Here is a 23,311-nt window from a genome sequence, read left to right on the forward strand (position 1 = left end):
TGGGTACGGCGACAGACCGTCCGTATTAAAATCACTAATTACCAGCAATGCTGCTGCACAAGTCTTGATAGTAATTATGCTAATTTGTTTTGTTTATAGAGAGAGCCTAAAAAGCCCCAAATAATTCTACTAAAACTGTATTGTAAGAAGCAGGCAGTCGGGGAATAGAAGCTGCAGAAGGAAACTCTGGTGGGAGAGAAAATGATTAAAACAAGATTGATTGGCTGGGTCTAGAAATGTTCATCTATATTCCATCCTCTGCTGTGTGGTGGAGAAAGGAAAAAATAGCCACTCCTGACATTCTGAAATAGGAAAGAGAGAAAAGGAGGGGGGGGGGCCGAGATCTATCAGAAGCAACAGGAAAGTTTAATTTCCCAAAGACTATGATTAAACAAATGTTTCTGCTGCCTGGCAGCCTTTGCAGACATTTGTTGGGACAAATTACAAGGAGGCAATTTGTCTGTGCTAATAGGCATAGGCAGGGTGGGCCGGCTGTGCAGATTTGTCTCAGTGTTTTTTGCAAATTTTGAGTGTAGAACCTGCTTTTTAGGAATGCTCCAGGGAATGGAATAGAGTACATTTCCTGACCCTGAAGACCTTGATTGGGGGGGGGGGGCATTTGGGGCTGCAGTGGGAGAGAGAGATAGTTTCACTCTGCAAGTGAAAATCCCCTTATGGAGTTTCTGGAGAGCAAGGAACCCCAGTTATAATGGGGCCGTTGAGGGCTTTTCCTTACAACGGCTCTTGAGGGCTTTTCCTTACAACTCAAGGCTGACCCTAGGCAAATCCTGAGAGGTGTAAATCATATTTATTTCTTCACTTTGCTGTGCTTTCTTCCAACTAGGCAAATTCATGCAATATCACATTGTCCAGTGGTTTTGTGTTCTGAAAAATGTAGCAAAGGCATAGTTGGTCACTGCTGTCAAAAACATTCCTTAAGATGTCCGTGGGCATACTTAGAAGTCATGCTGACATGCCATCTTAGATTACGGAGCAGAGAGTTGATAAAATCCTTGAGGGATAGAGATGGTCTTCTATAGTTTAAGCCTGTGTAGTTTAGCCCACGTTTAAAACTGATAGGTTGGAGGTGATTGCAGAAATATTGACACGGCATTTTCTTGCATTGAAAATAAGTCTTCGTGTCTGTTGTTCCTGTTCAGGACTGAGCATTACAATCCAGATCTGCCCTCTTTTTCGTATGCAGATTTTTACAAGATAATTGGAAAATAGAGGTCAAAAATATGGATGAGTAACAACCACATGGAAACTATGGTCTTGGAATTTTTTGATGTTAACAGTTTGTTTAAAGTAGATTAGTTGTCCCTACAATATGGTGTAATGGCCATCTTAGATGTAGGCTTAAACTGCATAGGCTTAAACTACAGAAGACAATCTCTACTCTACCCCTTGGGGTTTTTGTCTTCTCTCTGCTCAGTAATCTAAGATGGCATCTAATTACCAACTTTCACACCTTAGGTCAGCCTTGGCGCCCACTGGTGTGTTTCTTGGTGCCCACTTCCTTATCTCCCAAAGCATATCTGACTCAAAGCTAAGAGCTAATCCTGGCTTTCCACTATCACACTGAAGCATGATGTGCTTCAGAAGAACCCAGAAGGTATCATCTTTGGGTTTTTAAGGAATACGTGTTCAGTGTGTTGTAGTGGTTAAGAGCAAGGGACTCTAATCAGGAGAACCAGGTTTGGGTTCCCTCTCCTCCATATGAGCGACCGACTCTTGTGTGATGAGCTGGATTTGCTTCCCCGCTCCCACATATGAAGCCTGCTGGATGACCTTGGGCTAGTCACTGTTCTCTCAAAACTCTCTCGGCCCTACCACACCTTACAAGGTGGCTGTTCTGGGGAGAGGAAGGAAAGGAGTTCGTAATCCGCTTTAAGACTCCTCACACGACAGACAAGTGGGATATAAATCAAAACATAGCAGCCATTTTGTGATAGTACCCCTTGTACAAATGGCAGAAAGCTCATCAAAGCTTCATATAGTCAGAGGTGTCTGTTATACTTTCATTGCCTGTTTATATGATCTAATCATATTAGATTCTAATCTGTGTTGGGAGGAGTTCAGAACCATGGGATAGTAGTTCTTACAGCACGAAAGTGTGATTATATATGCTTCTGCCTACAAAAGCACATTATCAGGTTAATTGCATTATCCTGCAATACAAGAATGATAAATGGATGTTTTACTCCAGTGTGGTGTGGTTAGAGTGTCTAGCAACTGATGATCAGGTTTGGATGAACACTCTGTTATGGAAGCTTGCACGGTGCCCTTGAATTACTCCCACCTTCTCACCCTAAACTACCTCACAGAGTTGTTATGAGAATGAAAAGGAGAAGTGGAGAACAAGTGGGAATGTGAAGGTGAGGGCAGTACCTAATCACTTTTAATTATCACAGTTGCAAAGGTTCATACATGTTCCTTAGGTGACTCTGTGGTCAAAAATTTGAGCAATAGATGTAACTATAGGACATAGAACTATGGGGAGAAGCGAGTGGGCGCAAGGAAACCTACTGGTGAGCACCACATTGGGGCGTGTTAGCTAAGGTCATGTGACCTTAGGGCAAGTCCACAAAGTACCAGTTCCTTAACACTGTCAAATATAAGGTAGTGTCTCTAAATTATGAATTCTGCTACTACATGTTTTATTTCTGGGTGGCATTCCAGGAAAGTCAAGAACTTATTACAGAACTTCTAATTTGTTGGCATTGCCCTTGCCCTGATGTTGGAAAGAGCCTTTGTCCCCTTCATCTTGCTGCTTAAAATAAAAAGCTAGAACATCTGTTCGTGTCAGTCAGAAGCTCAAGCTCAATTGATCCGATTTGTCACTCTGATTTTGTCGCTTCCTGTTCCTCTCGTACTGTTCGCACGGCAGTGATTTGGAAGAGGGGGATTATGAAGCAGAGATACCTTCAGCAATTCACAAGAGGCAGTCTGTAATAAAATGGCCTACATGGAGGGATTTGAAAGGTACAGATAAGCAAAGGCAAATTTGAATGAGAAGAAAATGGTTGCCAGATTGAATGTCCTGGCTAAAAGAGAGGTTTGGCAGGAGACTCTTGTCCAAGGTGCTAGTGAGTAAAAGCTCTTCAGTTTAAAAAAAAAAAGGAAGGCAAAAAAAGAGCTGTTTGAATGGTAAATCACAGTTTTCGTGTCATATTTTGGGTGTCATGCTTTGTGAATTTGTCTTCTGTGTGCCTCAGCAGCTGTACTGGCCATGGCAGCTGGGATCTCATTAATTCAGTTTCACCCTTTAATATTTAAGGGATTCCATTTTATGATGAGGTAATTTCTTTCGGAACAATTTCTTCAGGGGCATAAATTCAGCTTTCATAGAGATCATTTTGGTGGGTCTTAATCAGTTGTAATAATAGCCCATGCTCAGTACAATGGGCACAAGCCAAGAATGCATTTTAGTATCCCAGCGTGCCTGTTTTCAGTGTTTGTTCAATATCTAATGCTCAAGAGAGTCATGTTTTAAAAAACAAACAAACTTGAATGTGCGCTCTGATCTGTGTGGTGCTTTCATTACATTGACAGACATGGGAAGTTCAAATACAGTTCCCATTGTCCCTGATGGAAAGCTCTTTAAAGATGGTGTCTCTAAATTACCTCAGCTTCTCAATTTCCCATCACAGGGAGCTAAATTCACAGCTCCTCTCTGTTCTAGTTCTCCCACTTGTTTTCTTCGAAAAGCCTGCGCACTTTCCCTTGACTGACTCTTGCCATGAGAAACCTCACCCCTATCTCCAGACATTTGTCACACACCATCAATCGCTGTGTTTAGAAATCATTTAAAGGCACAGTTCTTGTTCAGTTCTTCATTTGTTAAGCTGCTTCTATGGTTTTCCTTTTACCTGTTTGTTTCTTTATCTATTGCCTATCTCTTTGGTTATAAGATCACTAACCCAGTTATGTCGTAATCTTACAAGGAGAGGACCATCTCTTTCTTGAGAAACATTTGTATGGTTCTGGAGAGTCCTGGGGTTCAGAAAGAGCTGGTCCTAATTTCCATAAGCTTATAGTATTAAAATTTTTAGACTGGTCCAGAGAAGAGTTGTTAGAGTACCCTCTTCTCCAATGTTTGTGGTATATTACATCAAACCAGAGTGCAATTCTTGTTTTTTAATGAAAACAAGCTGTAATCTGCCTCTGTAGCTCCTTTGCCTATGAGAGACATTTTGTTCTTTATATTAGAAATTACTGTGTGTAACGACTTGCCAGGTTTCACTGTGTTGTATATTTGGTGAAAAAAGCCACAAATGCTGTCATCAGTTGTGACTATTCACACTTGGCTTTCATGAATACTGTTTGCAGCAGCCCATTCAAATGGCAGTGTCATTAATTTAGCACACTGGGACTTTGTGAAGGCCTCCAGAATGGTGGCATCATAATTGAATAGAATGATCTAAAGAATGTGTGTGTGGGGGGGGGGGGACACACAGAATCCTTTTGCTGCACCAGGATATTGAGGCTATAGCAGATCCGCAGGATAAAAATCTACCTGTATTCATACTGTGCCACTTCCTTTCTGTCACCCATCCATTTTCCTTGTTCCTCCTGCCCTTCCCTCCCCCTTGATGGCCATCATTCATTCTTGTTTACTGGGTAATGACCACCAACTGGGCTATGATCTTGTTTTCTCAGAGCGTGATTAATGATGTGTTGAACAAGGTGAAAATTTTGTCACCTCTGCCTGAAGGATTAATAAATGAAAATCCACGAAATCCGCTCTGGTTGTATATTTTGTACAGTCTTTCCTAGATTTTTTTTTTAAGTAAAGCACTTACTTTCTCCTGTAAACATCTGGTGTCTCTGTAAGTTAAATGGGCAATCTTGAGTTCTTCTTTTGAGTTACGTACCACCTCAGGCTTCTGGAAGAATGATAAGAGCTATTAGGACAAATCTTGTAAACCCTTCAGCTAGGGTAATGCTGGTCCATTACTATAGCTCTTGGAGGAAAACTTTTCGAATCCTGCCAGAGGCTGCAGTCATTTTACCTGAAGGAGATCAGGGTTTGTAATAATACTATATGTATTTTGTATAGTCCATTGGACAGGACTGATGTCATTTATACATTTGTGTTCCTTCATTCCTGCCTTCTTCTGGACTTCTTAGTTTCATCTTCAGAAGAAAGCGGCAGCTCCTCTTTCAATCCTTTGTCCTTGGCTGTCTCATTTGGCCTTTGCTACCAGTTCACAGTTTCTGCAGTAACTGCTTTGCCGTCTTTTATTCTGTTTCTTCGAGACTGTATATCCTAGGCTTACAAGGGTAACCTAGGCTTGTCTGTGTCTTGAAATGTAATCTGGAGAGTCTGTGTCTGTTTTGTGTTGTGATGTTTGATATGCTACCTGCATTCAATGTGCTGGTGTGGCAACCACAGGTGATAAAACATGAACATCAAATGTGGTTTTCACTTGTGCCCACAAGGGCTTCAAAGTTAAGTGGTCTCCATTGTTTCTCAAAAACTTACTTGCAAATTTAATCCCCTAATGGTGATTAAGCAGATCGTGTTGACACAGCAAATGGTCTTAATCCTGTAGGTTCTTGGTCACTGGCATCTCTTTGGATCTCAACCCGAATATTTCCCAACATGTCACCCTAGTTGCATCTCCTCCACATCACATGGCACAATTCTTCCAAAGTTCCCCTGGGAATGACTTTGTAGGAGGATATAAGAGGCTAAGGAGGAAAGAGGGGACAGAAAACAGTGGGGTGCAGATACTTCGCATGGCCCTTTGAAGCTCATCCCATATCTACAAGCTGCAGTTGGTCCTACATGTGGTCTAATAACCCTGATTGTCAACACAAGCTGCTTATACCTCTTCTAAAGTTGTATCATGAGTTTGTCAGTGTTAACAGCCTTCTGACCTGTCTCTGCTGAACCCAGTGATCTCTCAATGAGCTTTATATTAGGGTAGAGGCATGTAGGAACAGAATCAAATGGGGCAAGCTGTGCATGCAAGGGGCTTATCTTTTACCAATTTAGCAGTCCTTAAATTGGAGTGAGAAGCTTTTCTGGTAGTATCCAGGAATGTAACGAAACATTTCACAATGCAAATGCTTTATTAACACTGGAGGCAGTCTATTTCCAAATAGGTTCTCAGTCGTTATATTATTGAAAATGCCCATACGGCAGAAATATTTTCCTAAGGATTTTTCTGGCAATCTTTATTGTCTACAAATGTTTGGATTCACACGTTCTAGAACAGTCTCCCGGAAAGCACATTTCTTTTGCTTGTCTCCTGGTGGTTGGGATGGTGGAAGTATTTTCATTTCTGGATTTGATTAGGATCTTCATTTGTTTTCGAGATATTCCTTCCATTTGAGAAACAATCGTGAATTGCTGAAGGCCATTCAGCAAAATTTGTGTTCGATCTGGAAAGCTTTTTTAAAAAATCCCAGACATTTAGGGCCTTTATGTGATTGCTCTGAAGGGCAAGGGAAGAAAATTACTTGACATATCCTTTGTTGCTTTTTCTTCTGCTTCATACTTTCACCTGTTCCATGACCAGATCTGATGTTGGAACAGGTTTCCAGGGCATCTGTGTGCCCTACAAGATTAAGCTCTGAGTTTGATCCCATAGCCAAATCCGTTTTGACCATGGTTTATCTACCAACTAATCAAGGCATATTTTGTGCTGCTCTTTCACACCAGGAGGGTAAACATTAGTATCCAAATCACTGAGAAGGCACTGAGAACAGCCCCTTTATCGGTGATTTAAAACATTCTAGACCAGGGGTAGGGAACCTGCGGCTCTCCAGATGTTCAGGAACTACAATTCCCATCAGCCTCTGTCAGCATGGCCAATTGGCCATGCTGACAGAGGCTGATGGGAATTGTAGTTCCTGAACATCTGGAGAGCCGCAGGTTCCCTACCCCTGTTCTAGACTATTTGAAGAGAGCTGACCTTCCATAAAATGGGGCCTTTTCAGCTCACTTTCTCTTCTTGCTCTCTGTGTCTTCTAGTGGAGGTGATTTTGCCTGACAGGTGTGTTAGCATGGTTAACGTATGGCTTATAAAAAGGCATCTGCCCAGATAAATAACTTATGCTACCAACTTACTAATTAACTACACTGTTTGCAGGCTTCGTATCCTGATCCCTTTACCAATGGCAATTGGCAGGTCAGATTGCCTAGCATGTGTCCGTTGAAGGTCTGATCTTCTGCAGCTCCTCAAAATGTATACATACATATTTATCTCAGACAGAGATCATGATGGAAGGAGGAGGAGGAGGAGGAGGTTGGATTTATATCCCCCTTTCTCTCCTATAAGGAGACTCAAAGGGGCTGACAATCTCCTTGCCCTTCCCCCCTCACAACAAACACCCTGTGAGGTGGGTGGGGCTGGGAGAGCTCCGAAGAACTGTGACTAGCCCAAGGTTGCCCAGCTGGCGTGTGTGGGAGGTCACAGGCTAATCTGAATTCCCCAGATAAGCCTCCACAGCTCAACTGGCAGAGCGGGGAATCAAACCCGGTTCCTCCAGATTAGAATGCACCTGCTCTTAAACACTATGCCACTCTGAAGTAGTGGTTCTGTTCAGTCTGAAGTATCGTGGGGAACCCGTCAAGATATTTTTATCCTTTTTGCTTCTTAAAAGGCACAGTGGGTATCATATAGTTGGTGAAGGGACAGGAAGTTAAGCATTTGCAAGATGGAGGCTGCCATCTTGTTCTTTGCTCGTTCCATTGTCATTTCTCCCCATTTTCAGAAATGAAATATGCATTCCTAGTGTTTAAATCCCTCACTGCCTTTAATTTTTAAATGTTGCAGCCCACAGCAACTCTATATTGCGAGTGCTACAGATATTTCCACAACAGATCTTTGCATTCATGTCGCATAATACAGCATGGATACTTGGTTAATCAGTCTTGTTATTGCCACAAAGCATGAGGTGGAGATGTGGTGCACAGAGGGTGGTGAGCCCTTGCAGGCCGTGATGTATATAGAGATATGAGAAATATCTGAGTTATGATAAGATAAAAATATCTCAAGTTATGATACTGTGAAGCACAAAATTCTTCTGGAAAGCCTGTTATTAACAAATCATGGACAGACTCACCCAAAGACCGTATCTATCCTTGCCCAGACTTGCGAATCTGCTGTGCATCATGGGTATTCCATGCTCCATATTGTGCATTGGATAATCGGCAGGTTAATTGCACAGCAGAAAGATGCCAATTTGTAAAGGACCTCCGAGATCCATAAAGCAAATAAGTTCAACTTAAAGGGCAACTGAAAAGATGGATTCATCGGCTTCTGCTTCTTATCTGCTAACAGCTACTGCTGACATGTAAAGAGAGGGCTAAACTAACATATTTGGATTTTTAATGAGTCGGGTTCAGGTTCCAGCTCAGGTTCCCCACTGCCACGTAAGTTGAAATAGCTTTTAAAAAATACCTGAGAGCCTTAACAGTCTTGGGACATTACATGAAAGTAGCACTGGTGGAAGTTATTTCTACGCTTTTGCTACTCCACCAGGAACATTCTGTGCAAATTTGGGCTGTCTTTTATTTTATATTATGGTGGGACTGCGTGGAATCCCATATCCAACTCATTAAAAATCCATATGTGCAGTTTGGCCCAGAGGTAATATTAATTATATAACAGGTTTTTCAGATGTGCAAACTGAAGACTCGACTCTGTCTGGAAAAGTACAGCCTCTGCCATGAAACATGTATTCCTAATGTGAAGTTAGGTTGAAGTTTGGTTTCATCGTCATCATTACGTTTATTGCCATAAATGGTTATAGTTCCCAGAGCTGCAACCAGATATTTTTATTCCTAATTTTCTATTACTTTTGCTGCTGATTCATAAGAACACAAGAACATAAGAAAGAGTCTGCTGGATCAGACCAGAGTCCATCTAGTCCAGCACTCTGCTACTCGCAGTGGCCCACCAGGTGCCTTTGGGAGCAGGATGTGAAAGCAATGGCCTTCTTCTGCTGCTGCTGCTGTTCCTGAGCATCTGGTCTGCTCAGGCATTTGCAATCTGAGATCAAGGAGGATTAAGATTGGTAGCCATAGATCGACTTCTCCTCCATAAATCTGTCCAAGCCCTTTTAAAAGCTATCCAGGTTAGTGGCCATCACCACCTCCTGTGGCAGCATATTCCAAACACCAATCACACATTGTGTGAAGAAGTGTTTCCTTTTATTAGTCCTAATTCTTCCCCCCAGCATTTTCAATGTATGCCCCCTGGTTTTATGCTACCAATTTATGCTACCCCCTGATTCCTAGTACCTGGCTCCCCCCAATGACTATAGAGGCAATGGGGAAAACACAAGATATGCTGGTGGCAAAACCAGCTTTATTCTTTCATGTTGGAAGCATGGCAGCTGAATAACAAAAGAAGAAGAGTTTGAAATTATACCTTGCTTTTTTCAACTGCAAGGAGTCTCAAAGCAGCTGACAAATTCCATCCCTTCCTCTCCCTACAACAGACACCTTGTGAAGTAGGTAGGGCTGAGAGAGTTCAGAGAGAACTGTGACTAATCCAAGATCACCCAGCAGGCTGCATATGTAGGAGCAGGGAATCAAACCCAACTCTCCAGATTAGAGTCTGCTTCTCTTAACCACTATGCCACGCTGGCTCTCATCCCAGAGCTAATCCTTGTTTAAATTAAACCTTGTTTCTTACAGCATATGAGCTAAACCACAGAAGTCTGGATTGTAATATACATGGCAACACAAACCAGATTCCTCTGAATTATTTGGCTGGTGCACTTTATTTTTCTTGGCTGTTCATCAAGCCAGTAGGAAAGTAAGTCATAGCTAGAGTCTTAGGGAGGTTCTCAGATAATGTGATGGCTTCTGCCTTTGGTCCCATGCCTTTCTGCCCTGCAATCGCGGGGGAACCAGGAGCCAACCTCAAAATCCAATGACAGATGGACCAGAGGTTAATAAGCTTCCTTTAAACTTTTCTGTTTGCCTCTAGACAAAACGAACCATCCCTGAAATGGGGGACGTGGGCACGAGGGGCAAAATGTCCTAGAAAATACTCTTAAATGCAGCACTGCCCAGTAGGAATCGCAGGTACACTGTACTGTTTGATCAAACGCTGGAGGCGAATCACATAATTATTTGCTGACCTCAATTTGAATTAAATAATAAGCAGTTCCATAGAGACTCTGTCGTCGTCTGCTGTCACATCATTTCGCTCGGGCAAATGAATCTTTACATGCCATAGACGTTTTTTGCCTCCTTTGTCCCAAGGGCATGGAATGACATAGAGAGACCTTTGCATTTTTCCCCCCTGTGTGTGTGTGTGTCCTTGCATGCTGCCAGAGCCAATATTCCTCTTCTTCTGGAGATAGAGAATGAGTGATGGCTTCTTATCCCAGAGTTGTACTGCAGTTGAAGCAGCAAGCTTTGCCAATTGGGTGTGCTGTCAGATACCTGGTCGACCCTGGATTCCTTAGTGACACAGTGTCAAGCCCAGAATCTGTGACTTGAATCAGACTCTGAAACTTGAAGGTTTAGAAGTCTTTATTGCCAGATACGCAGGCTGGAGGGGAAAAGCTAGTTCTGCTGGAACATTCAAACAATCCCAATATATCAGTCTCCGTTCCTCCTCCCCCATCCCTCCCCCATAATTCTAACCCACACTACAGAAGGCACGAAAGACAGGAATGCAGGATGGACTCAAGGTCAGAGGTCTAAGATAATCCTACGTGGCCCTGGGTGCCTCTGCTTTGTTACCTAGGGAAAACGAAAGTATTTTGCCACCAGCTCGCTCATCCCCGTCCCCGCTAGTGCTTCTCTGTTGATGCCAGGCTCCCGCCTGACACACAGACAGCTGGAAGGGCATTGATCCAGCATAAGTTGGTTCACCAGTTCTGCCTTTTCTGGAAAATTGGGACCTGGTCATACTCACATGTGTCTAGGTAACATCCTGGTGGGACTATTGCAGGGGTCTGCAACCTGTGGCTCTCCAAATGTCCATGGACTACAAACCCCATCAGCCCCTGCCAGCATAGCCAATTGGTCATGCTGGCAGGGGATGATGGGATTTGTAGTCCATGAACATCTGGAGAGCCGCAGGTTGCAGACCCCTGGACTATTGTAATGTGCTATACAAGGGATCGCTTTTGAAGGTAGATTGGAAGCTTCATCTGGGTGCTTATAGGCACTGGTTGTAGCAAGCTTGATATTTCTATCTTGTGCCAGTGATTTCGGTTGCCAGTGTTTTTCCCGGTCTAATGCCAAGTGCTGGCCTTAAACAACTCAGGTCCAAGGTACAGATTTTCACCTGTACGTTCCAGCTTGTGCTCTGAGGTCAGCCAAGGAAGCTTTAATACTCAAACCCCGTATTGGAGAGATTCAATTAGTGGGAATTTGCCCAAAGTATTCCTAAGCAGCTGCCATTGCTGTTTGGAACTTGCTCTCCCTCACACTGCACAGCTTTTATTTTGAAATAGAAAGATGAGAAGTTCGATTTATACACCACTTTTTCCTAACTCCAGGAGTCTCCCCAGAACAGACAGCTTGTGAGGTAGGTGAGGTTGAGTGAGTTCTGAGAGAACTGTGACCCAAAGTTACCCAGCAGCCTTCATGTGGAAGAGCAGGGAAACAAATCCAGTTAATCACATTAGAGTCTCCTGTTTATGTGGAGGAGCAAAGAATCAAACCCTGTTCTCCATATTAGAGTCGACCACTTTTAACTACTATTCCACGGTGGGTATAAATATTTGAATAGAGTATCCCTCTATAGTTTTGGTTCAATGAGGAGTGAGCTAAAAATAAGGTGCTTAGATAATCAAGTACAAGTGAAATCAAGTACAAGTGAATAAGGAACCTTGGCTATTCTCTAAAAATTGTGAGCACCAGCAAAGTCTTAGAAGATACCATTTCTGTTTTCTTCTAATGAAATCTGCCATCCTTCCTCATTTTGTGCTATCTGACTTTAGATGTGTGGGGCCTGTTCATGTTGTTCAAATATTGGATGCCCATTTCACAGACGATTGATAACTTCCCATGATGGATGGATATCCCATGATGCATAGCTTTAACATGGTTGCTACATGCCTAACAGAGACAAGAGCTGTGAAATCTACATGTTGGTCTTCTTGCAGAGATATGCTACACAATCTGGCACCCCCGGAGATGCCACTGGCACATTACTGCTGAAATCCCCTCATTTGCTGCGATCCTGCCCCCTTCCCCCCCAATACTTGCAGGAGCCCAAACCCCAGGGTCATTTGGGCTCTTGAAAGCAGCGCATGAAGGGGAGAGAAACTCCTCTTCCCCTCTGGGCACAGTAAAATGAGGAAATCCCAGCAATAAAATGGTAGTGGCATCCCCAGGAATACCATATCATCTAGTTCTGCCCTTACTGCAGAAGGGCAGGAGGAGTCCTAGGGACAAAGGGCCCTTCTGCACATGCAGAATAATGCACTTTCAATCCACTTTCACAATTGTTTGCAAGTGGGTTTTGCTATTCCGCACAGTAAAATCCAGCTGCAAAGTGCATTGAAAGTGGATTGAAAGTGCATTATTCTGCATGTTCGGAAGGGGCCAAAGCTATCTACTTTTCCCCCCACCACTATTAACACATCTTCCATGCTCCCAGTTATGTTCTATGGATACTAACTGGGAATGCAAGCAGTGCTATTTGTACATGCTCTTAATCTTTCCCCCTTTACTATCTACAAGTCCTTCTCCCTGGCTTGTTTCAAGTTCGGCTTTTCTTACTGTCGTATCCATTCGCCTGTGATCAACATTTCATCTAGTCTTCATTCTGTCTCAGAAAAAGATGTTAGTACGGTTAGTTTAAGGTGCAGTGGTGGAGAAAATATTATGCTCCTGCATTAGGCTATATTCCCAAACAAATATGAGAATGATGGTTCATTTTTACATGCTTCCCTTTGTCAAATCTGCATAGTGAATATAATTCAGCATTAAACTGAATGCCAAAATGTATTTTTAGTTTCAAACGGATGGCGGGGAGAGACGGGGCTAGGCAGGCCCAAGGACTCAGGCGGAGCATTCTACAACAAAGAAGCTCTGCCATACTGAGTTATGTGGCAGAGGTATATGCAACCCTATTGACATCTTTTTCTGAGACAGACTATAGTCTCAAAGGCAGTCCTGCTGCTACATCTTGCAGCATGGAAATGATTCATTCTGTCACCTGGTAGCTGTAACCTTCTCAGTTCTCTCCTCCGTGGTGGTATCTCTGCAGATTATCCAATACACAATAGTCAGAGTCTTTCAGATTGCACCATCAGGTTTCACTGACAGGTCATCGTCTTTATCAAAGGACAAAAAAGCTTTAGGGGACGAAGACAGTGATGTTAAGCTATGCAAATATGTTATGCCCACTGATGATTACCTGAACGCCTGAGTTTTACTTCTCTTACTGCTTTCTGCAAAACCACCTTATGTGTTTGTGTTCAGTTCCCAGCAGACATTGGGTCTTTTGCCTGTAGATCTGTAGTCATTCAGAAAGAGAATGTGCTTATTACAGCAATTAATGATCCATTTCCTCTGAACTGTATTTACAGAAAACATGCATGACAGCAAAGCTGTTTACAGATTCTTAAGTGGGAGTGTTCTGCCAGATTCCACTATAGAATCCTCTTGGACTCCTTCCTCCTCCTCCTCCTCCTCCTCCTCCTCCTCCTCCTCCCACAATTAATTCTAAACTCTCCTAGATCATGTTAATGCCTTCTTGCACTGAGGTACCTGTTTGTTCCCAAGATTACTTCTTCAAGAACTCCCTGGTCACCAAACATCTCTTTTTGAGAGCCGGTGTGGTGTAGTGGTTAAGAGCAGTGGACTCTAATCTGGAGAACCGGGTTCAATTCCCCACTCCTCCACCTGAGTGGCAGAGGCTTATTTGGTGAACCAGATGTGTTTCCACATTCCTGCATTCCTGCTGGGTGACCTTGGGCTAGTCACAGTTCTTTCGAATACTCTTAGCCCCACCTACCTCACAAGGTGTCTATTGTGGGGAGAGGAAGGGAAAGGAGTTTGTAAGCCCTTCTGAGTCTCCTTACAGGAGAGAAAGGGGAGTATAAATCCAAACTCCTTTTCTTCTTTTTGTGTGTTGGGATACTGTGATTTTCTCCTGCCTATGTGTGTAAAGTGATGTGTAGTCAGTCAATTTATGACAACTCCCTCATGGGGTTTTCAAGGCAAGAGACATTCAGAGGTGGTTTGTCGTTGCTTTCCTCTGTGTAGAGACCCTGAACTTCCTTGGCCGTCTCTCATCCAACTACTAACCAGGGCCAGCCTTGCTCAGCTTCTTTGATCTGACTAGCCTGGACCATTCAGATCAGGGCTTCTTATTTCTAGCACTAACAGTGATATTTTCATATTATTTGTTTTGGAATCAAGCATGCTAATCCTCTGCATTTATGTGGCTCCAGGCAATGAAGAAACAGTGATTTTACCAATTGCCTAAGAGTGCAGACATGCAAACTAACTGGAGTTCATTTTTTCTCCCCAAACTAAGATCCTAAATGTAATCCTGTTTTAGAGCGTTTCCCCACTTACCATGAGCCCCCTATGCGTCACAAGACTGGCTCTCATAGTGTAAGCGCTATTTCTGACGCACTGGCTTCGGGTCATCGTTAAGCGCTATGTTTTGAAGAGCGCCAGGAATGATCGCTCGCCGAGGGGTCGCGACATGTTGTGCTGCCAAGCTGCTGTATTTTGTTGCCACCCCTGTAGTGGGGAGTACTGGGGGACCCCGCGCTACTTGGCTACAGTAGCACGCAGCAGAAGGTAAGTGGGAAAACGCTCTTAGAGTCTAATCCTGGCTTAGGATCCCAATTGGGGGGGGGGGGGAGCTAAATTCGGTTTAGCCATGCACGTTCATTCTTACAACACAGGTAACCAAAGTTAGTCTTTCCTTTTTTGTGCTCTGTGCACATAAGTTTGTACATGCCAGGTGCATGCTTATTTTCATTTAACCGTTGTTTTGCCTCCATAGGGGTTGCACTTATTTCTAGACATAGCAAATGTTTGTATTAGTGATAGGATGTTAAGGCAAGGAAAAGTAATGTTAGTACCCTGTTCCCCTGAAAATAAGACCTACCTTGAAAATAAGCCCTAGCATGATTTTTTTGGGATTTTTGGAGGATTGAAATGTAAGCTGTACTCCAAAAATAAGCCCTAGTTACAGATTCCTCGATGCAGCTGATCTGGTCACGTGGGGGGGGGGGGGGCAAAATCATGGAAAAAATAAGACATCCCCTGAAAATAAGCCCTAACGCATCTTTTGAAGCAAAAATTAAGACCCTGTCTTATTTTCGGGGAAACACTGTAGAAATAACCATGCTTCAATGGAACATCCAAAGTCGAGCTGTACAATTAATGCATGCAATTAATATGGCTGTCACTAATTGTTGGTGTTAAACCATCAGTTATCCTGTTCAATGTCCAAATACTAGTGAACATTCCAACTTTATTCTAGCACAATTTTTTGTTGCGTTGACTGCTAAAGCTTTGCTCAGGAGTGACTCCTTTGACAGTCACCTCATTTGTCTGATCATCATACAGAAAGAACATCAAGAAGTTGGATCTTCCTTCTAGGAAAGCGCAGTCATTATTTTTGCGTGAAAATAAATTCCTGCAACTGAGAGATAAGAAAGGAGGTGAGATAAGAAGGGATGAAATAAAAGAAGGGAGGGGGCAGAGAAAGCTATCAAAGGTGACAAAACAGAGATGAGGTCAATGTGATTAAATTGATACATATGGAATGAATCTGACATAATGGCAGGCGGTTTAAAGGCATTCTGTGAGCTAAAGGTTAGATAAAATGAAATGGTACAACCATCCAGATGAGACTTTTGGCCTCAAATCATATCTTGTTCAACATAAAGAACCAAGGGTGACTGTGAATTAATACACCAGCACTTTCTTCTGGAATTCTTTGTGAAGTAATACTCCACTGGGGTCCTAGTGCCTCCCTTCCTATCTCCCTCCACTTGCTGGCTTGGCTTCCTCTCCCTTCCCTTTGGATCCTGTTCCGAGTCTCTGATGGAGTTGACATCTCTCTCCAATACAAAAAAAAGAAAAAATACTCTGGGTCTTTGTGTTGGCATAACAGCAGCACTGGCAATTCTGCCAATTGCACCCACAGACCAGTTATGGGGTGCTGTGTGGTTTCCGGGCTGTATGGCCGTGTTCTAGCAGCATTCTCTCCTGACTTTTCACCTGCATCTGTGGCTGGCAACTTCAGAGGATCTGATGAAGATGCCAGCCACAGATGCAGGCGAAACGTCAGGAGAGAATGCTGCTGGAGCACGGCCATACAGCCCGGAATCCACACAGCACCCCAGTGATTACGGCTGTGAAAGCCTTCGACAATGCATAGACCAGTTATGTTCAGAACTGTGGTGAGAGGAGGCTTCTATCCCCTACCCCACCCCACCCCGGTACCATTTTACTAAGCCAAAATGGTTCTACTAAGGAGTTAATTGCATAACTTTGGAACTACCTGTGCACAGAATACTGCAAGGGTAACTTCCATGTTGTACAAGTAACTCCCCACTAGGGCTGTTTCATCTGGAAGTGCAGAAAGGAAGTAGGAACCCCTCCTCTCCCCCAAGCCACAGTTCCGAGTTGAATCAGGCTCCTGCAGGGTTTAAAAATGTCATTCCTTACAGCTGCTGTGTGGCTACGGAGAAAGTGAGTCAAGTCGGGAGAAACTCAGACCCAACTCAACAAAAATATATATATATTGTAGTTTGACCCCTAATCGCCATAGTACAGGTTGAAACCGTTGTCTGCCAAGAATGGTCTTTTTGTACTTTATAACATGGGCAAGATTTGCTGTATACTTTTTCCTAAGCCGCCCCCCACTAAAATGAGTTGTGTTGTGCAGCCGTACTCATCCGTCTTGCCTGTTCTCAGCTCCTTCTACCTGTTGGTTTTAAGTTTTAGTACTGCTTTATTTTTTTCCCTCCCTTTTTGCACAATAAATCCGCAACGGATGCATTTTAAATACTTCCTTAACTAATAGAATGGTTAGGAGTTATGGGCAGATAGCTCCTTTGAAGTATATAATTTCATCAGTACCCAGAGCTGTGCAATAGAATGTGATATACCGTTGTTTTGGCACAGTGCCCAAATCCCACATTTCCTTCTCTTCCCCCACCTTAATTAACTACATCTCTGGAGTTTTCCCCTGGTTAAATAATTAATATGCAGATTTACAGCTCTTGCTTTGCTGTACCTCATTCCATTTCTCTCGTTTGAAATGTTTATGGTTCTGCTTCAAATCTTCTCTTGATTTTATTCTCGTTTTAGAGATCTATTCCCTTATAAATATACAACAGCTAACAGATAGATGCTTGAATGTATGTTTAGTTTGAGCTCTGGGCCAAAAAAAAAAAAAAAGGAAAAGGTTTCTTAGGGGAAAATTAACTCCAGCTTATGAAGTGAAGATTTTTATCAGTCAGGTGAAGGCAGGGGACTAATGAAACCCACTCTGACTGAAATAGTTGAATGCTGTGTTTCACAATTCAGAGCTTTGTGCATGCTCTTTGGGCCTCTGCGTCTCAGAGTGGGGTTTTGGTTTTCACCTTGCTGAACCCATCTCTGATCGTGACATGGCCCATGTAATGGTCATCCTTTGAGTATCATCTTCCCTTGAGGCCACAAAGTTGTGGGCTCTGAGGCTCTTTTCGCACAGCTCCGGGAGAGCGGGTTACAGGTGGGATAAAGGAACCCATTCTCCCTCCTGTCCTGTCCGCATGCCTCCATGCTGGCAGCCTTTGGAGCCCTTGGAAGCAATGCAGGCTGCCGTCGTGCCTTCACATGAAGGTGTGTCTTTTAAAAAAACTCACCTCTCATGCTGTACAGGTGTGCAGGGATGACCTTTACAAACTGGAAAGCGATTGCTGCAATCTGCATTACGACTAAAGAATCACATATAGTGAGATTGGGAAACACCCCCTCCGCACGTGTTTTGTCCCAAAGTCTCCCCCCCCCCTCCGCACGGGTTTTATCCCATGGTTAGCCTGGGTTTATTGGCCCATGCGGAAAGGGTGAGTGTTACAAGTGTCCTAGTAAAATGATCCTATCTTCAGAGGTATATCTTCAGAGGCATTTGAAGATGCCAGCCCCAGATACAGTGTTAAAAGCTGAAACCACCAGATAACAGCCACACAGCCCAGAAAACCCACAGCAGCCAGTTGATTCCGGCCGTGAAAGACTTTGACAACATCTTCTTTATCCATGGGTTTATATTCTGAGGTCTGGCTTTGCCACCTGGACAACGCAGTGGGTGAATCCATGGAACAGTCAAGACACTCTAATTCCTTTTCCTCTTGACTGCCTCCCTATGTTGAGTATCCACTTTTTCTCTGGTGGGTACATTCAACAACTACTCCCTGGTGGGATATTGTTCTGATCAAGGATTGGATGGTTTGTTTCCAGATGTGGTTATGTCTTGAGGTTATTATTTTCCGTCTGGGAGCAGGACACAGTTTGTGTGTGTGTGTGTGTGTGTGTGTGTGGGTAGGTGTGTGTACAATGTGTGTGTGTGGTAGTAGTATTAGTAGTAGTGAGCTAACCAGAGAGTAGTAGTATTATTGAGAATTATTGAGAGAGAGAGAGAGAGAGAGAGAGAGAGATGGTATGGTGTAGTTTGAGAAGTGGGGAGAGAGTGTAGCTTGGGAAATTAAATTTTGGAGTTTCTACCTATTTAGATGTTTAGTATGTCCAGTTCTACCTTGCCAGGTTTTTTCACCATTTTTAGAATATTGGCTTTGAATATTATGGTTGTCGTGATTTTGTATCATAACTCTGACTTGCTCCCGCCCCCACACCCTCATATTGCATTCTTTGACCCTGAAATATATTTTAAATACATAGATATTTTTTAAAACAGACATTCTAATTCCATGTTGCAGAACATGGGCGACAGCAGTCTGATGCTTTTAACAGGCAGCAACTCTTGAACTAGAAAGAATAGGGATGAGCAAAGGACTGGAAAACCTTCCATGCTTCTGGAATTTAGATAGGCAAGGGAAGGTGCCATGTTTCAGTCCTGCTTTAGAGATAACTCCTTTTTAGAAGGACTAGATCAGGGGTAGGGAACCTGCGGCTCTCCAGATGTTCAGGAACTACAATTCCCATCAGCTCCTACCAGCATGGCCAATTGGCCATGCTGATAGAGGCTGATGGGAATTGTAGTTCCTGAACATCTGGAGAGCCGCAGGTTCCCTACCCCTGGAGATGTATGAAGGGAATTTTGCCTGTTTTGTTTCAGAACCGTGGTAAGTAAAATGGGCTTGGTTTTGCCTACAGTTCGCTAAAGTTGCAAGGAAGCTGCAGTTGCAAAGCTCACTTCAGTTGCAAGAAAACATCTGGGGAATCTCCTTAACTGGATTCACTGTTGAAAGGAATATATAACTGGTGCCTGCTGGGCTGGGGACAGGGGAAGTGTGACCTTCACCATAATTCAACTGGCAGTAGCACAACCACAGTCCACATGGCTATTGTGATTGTAATGATAATGTGCAAGCTAGGGCAGAAAGAGCAATTGCAACTGGATAGCCGGGCTAATGCAAGTCTCTGTAGCAGAAGTTAGAACCTGAAGGGACTATACTTGGGTCTTGTTCAACACAAGAGGAAGAAGTGTGTATTTTCTTAAGCATAAAGGAACATCTTTACTGGTGTCTCCCCCAGATGAGATGGTGGGCATGAGACTGGCTTGATTTCTAAAGCCAGATTGGTTTCAGAACATGTTCACACTACTGAGTTGTAATCTGTTTCCGGAATGAGATGGTGCTTCGAGTGCCCAAGGAGAAGTCAACTCCTCCAGGACTGATGCCCTTTTTTCTTTTTCTGCACAGGTAATGCAAGTGGTGAAAGAACAAATAATGAGAGCACTGACCACAAAGCCTAGTTCTCTGGATCAGTTCAAAAGTAAACTCCAAAACCTAAGCTACGCAGAAATTCTGAAAATCCGCCAGTCCGAGAGAATGAACCAGGAAGACTTCCAGTCTCGTCCAATTTTGTAGGTGTCTCCTAAATGTCTTCTTTCCTTCCTTGCCTCCTCCTCCTCCTTTTCCCCCATGAAGGTCTAACAAACGTGAAGAAATTTGTGAGCTCTTCAGGGGAAAAAAAGCCAAGGGATAGAAAGATGCAGGGGCCGTGTTCAATAAAGCAGGGTGGTCACATCTGCTTGGCGCGTGTTCATTCTCTTCTCCAGGAATAAAGAAATGCTTCTTTTGTGTTCAGCCAAGTCAATTCTGCTTTTCCCTGTAGGGCAGCAAACAATGCTTTGACATTTTCGCCCTTTGTGTGCATGTCCTTTTCTCCCTCTCTGAATTTTTTCTCTCCTGCCCAAGTCCTTTGAGAAACACAATGTAACCCACATTCAACCCGGCAAAATGAAGGCCGCTGCAGAAGCACGCAGCCAAAGGGATTCTGTGAAAAGACTGCTTCTGTGTTCTTTTCTGCTGTCCCTAATGCTTGATGCCTAAATGGCTTCTTGTTTGCATATATGCTAACAAATATCCCTTGTCCTTTTACACTGATTTGTGCCCGATGGATTTCCAGCCCTTTTTCAATGCCCTATATTATCTGGAGTGACAGGATGGCTATTTGTCCACGGCAGATTGCAGACCAATTGTAAGGGGTTACGCTGAAGTCTTTGTTTTTGCATGCAAACCGTGAAACTAATAGACGTTGCCTATTACAAAGCAATGTGTTTTGACTTGCAGCCAAATTAATTTTGAAATTTAGTCTTTGTATGTTCTTAACACATCTTAACAAATTCTTAACAAATAGCTGGAAACTGATGGTTGAGCCATCCGGTGGTTCCTAGTAACAGTCTACAAAATCAACTCTAAATGCATGTTCTACCTGAGGGATTCATACCAAACCAATTTTTTTTAAGATCCTGGAGTGAGGATGATTTAGTTTTTGAGGATGTCTGATCTGAATTCTGGATGCCCTTTTTCAGTTTTCTTTTTACCATTAATTCATAACATAGGTTTGATCTGAAACTAACATCAAAGCTTGCTGGCCCACTTCTTGGTATGTTATTATAAGAGTCTGTGGTTTATTATTGATATTGTTGTTGCTACTGTGGTTCTTGGATTCATTAATATTTTATTTATTAAATCAATATTTAAAATTGATATAACTGGGTTTTTTAAATGAGAAAACAGGAGACATTTAGGAAGGACAGAGAAGAATAATTCCTCCCCCTCCCAGATTATAGATCAGCTGTCTGAGCCCTGGATAGGTGCTGCCTGCAATAGATTGTACTGACCGTGATGGAAAAGGGTGTGACTCAGCATGACACAGCTTGATGTGTTGGTATGAGGATGAATGGATGGGGGGGGGGGGCATTTGAGCATGCCTGCTCAAAATTCCTGCTCAAATTCCACATTTGCCAGTGTCTTGTTTCATTCAGTTTGATAGAAAGCAATCCTCTCTTATTGCCATTACAAATAACAGGGACACTGACCCTACAGTACTGACAAGATAAGCGACTGACCGAAGTGGAGGTATGGTGCAGTGTTCTAATTCCAGGACCCTCCAATAAACTGGGGGACTACAGCAAAACCTGTCTGCCTAGGAACAATGTAAAGCACAGGTGTCAAATTCGCGCCCCTCCAGCTGTTATAGACTACAGTTCCCATCATCCCCTGCCAGCATCATGCTGGCAGGGGATGATGGGAACTGTAGTCCATAACATCTGGAGGGCCACAAGTTTGACGCTATGATGTACAGCATGAGATGTTCTGACTCCACAGGCAATCAAGTTAGGTATGACTGGCCGTTGTGGGTTTTCCAGGCTGTGTGGCTGTGTTCTTCCCAGTTCCTTTGACAAACACAATGTAGCCCACAGTCAACCAGGCTAAATGAAGCCTGATGCAGAAGCATGCATTTGCTCCTAACATTTGGCCTGCAACTATGGCTGGCATCTTCAGAAGTCTGTCACGGTAAGATTTCTATCTCCATGGCACCAAACACATCTTAATGTGGCATACCTCTGGAGATAACATTACTACACTTATAAAAGGTCCATAAAAGACCAGTTGTTAAGATAGTTGTTTAAAATTTTGACCAAATTCAATTGCTCCAAATTAAAAGAATTTCCTATGCCTGAGGCATTACAGAATTTTGCCATAGCAGAATTGGGCATGATCGGCACATTGCATTATACTTTTAAGAGGATATAATTTTGTGGTGCCAAGTTTAAACAACTCTTTCACAGTTGGTCTCAGTCATAAAAATGTTATAATTGTAATTTGTGGTCTGGTAGCTAAACACTGTATTAGTGTATTACTTTTGACTACTGGCCAAAATGCATCCATTTTTAGGGTCAGAAAAGTGTCCCATAAGACCCTGCCATATATTATAATTGTGCTATTATGTTCATAAGGCAAGCTATTATGGGCCTTTTGTATGTGTAGTCATTATAATTTGTAATGAATACATGTGTTTTTGATATTTAGTAGTTTTACGTTTAGTTGCCTCTTTAACTATTTCTTGACCTTTTAGGTACTTAATTCTAGTTTTGTAGAGTTAAGATTGTCCCCTTTCTTTGTTTATGCCTCTGAAGATGCCAGCCATAGATGCAGGCAAAACTTTAGGAGCAAAAACTAATAAACCACAGCCATACAGCCCGAAAAAGCCACAATGGCTGATTCTGGACACGAAAGCCTTCAACAATATTTAAATGTTACTGTGTCTATATCTGTTTGCTTACATTTTCCCCTCAGGGAGCTAAAGGAGAAGATTCAACCTGAAATTCTGGAGCTAATTAAGCAGCAGCGTCTGAATCGCCTAGTCGAGGGAACCTGCTTTAGGAAACTTAACAGTCGACGGCGGCAAGGTAGTGACCTGAAGCGTTCGAGGGAGTGTATGGTTATTTTATGTCTGGGATACCTTTTGTCACATGGAATTTTGCTTAAAGGCCTGTGAATCATCCTACTAAGTAGTTGTGAGTTTGGCATGAGCTGCTTTACTGACTGGGCCCCGTGACATAAATGATGGGGAAATTTGCTGTTTGTCCAGCCAGGGGAAGTGTGCAGAAAAAATACCTTGTTTTTCCACCAATGGTAACTCTGGGGAGTAGCCTAATCTCAAATAAACCAGCCATTGCAGATTGAAACACAGGTGTTTTTTTTCTTGATGTTGCCTCAGATGGGCGGAAGAGAAAGAGAGAGCTATAGTTCAGGTGTAACAAAATTGCATTTTTGACAGAACCTCATTATAGGTAGGACTTTTGTTATTAAACAGAGGTGTTCTGAGGAAGACGATTGGTTCGGGCTCTTTTCATCTCAAAAGGGGAATTGGCTGGCACTGACCTTGTATACC

At 43.0% G+C, this 23,311-nt stretch overlaps 1 protein-coding gene across 2 annotated transcripts in view; it reads left to right on the forward strand.

Annotated features, from left to right (window-relative positions):
• ELMO1 (engulfment and cell motility 1) overlaps window positions 1–23,311 on the forward strand; it is a 395,692-nt gene that overhangs the window by 355,442 nt on the left and 16,939 nt on the right. For both annotated transcript variants that reach the window (XM_048510558.1, XM_048510559.1), the window contains 2 exons: window positions 19,828–19,991; window positions 22,714–22,826. In XM_048510558.1, coding sequence (XP_048366515.1) covers window positions 19,828–19,991; window positions 22,714–22,826 — 277 coding nt within the window. The remainder of the gene's footprint in view (window positions 1–19,827; window positions 19,992–22,713; window positions 22,827–23,311) is intronic.

This window comes from Sphaerodactylus townsendi, linkage group LG11 (assembly GCF_021028975.2).
Source record: "Sphaerodactylus townsendi isolate TG3544 linkage group LG11, MPM_Stown_v2.3, whole genome shotgun sequence".
Classification (NCBI taxonomy): Eukaryota; Metazoa; Chordata; class Lepidosauria; order Squamata; family Sphaerodactylidae; genus Sphaerodactylus; species Sphaerodactylus townsendi.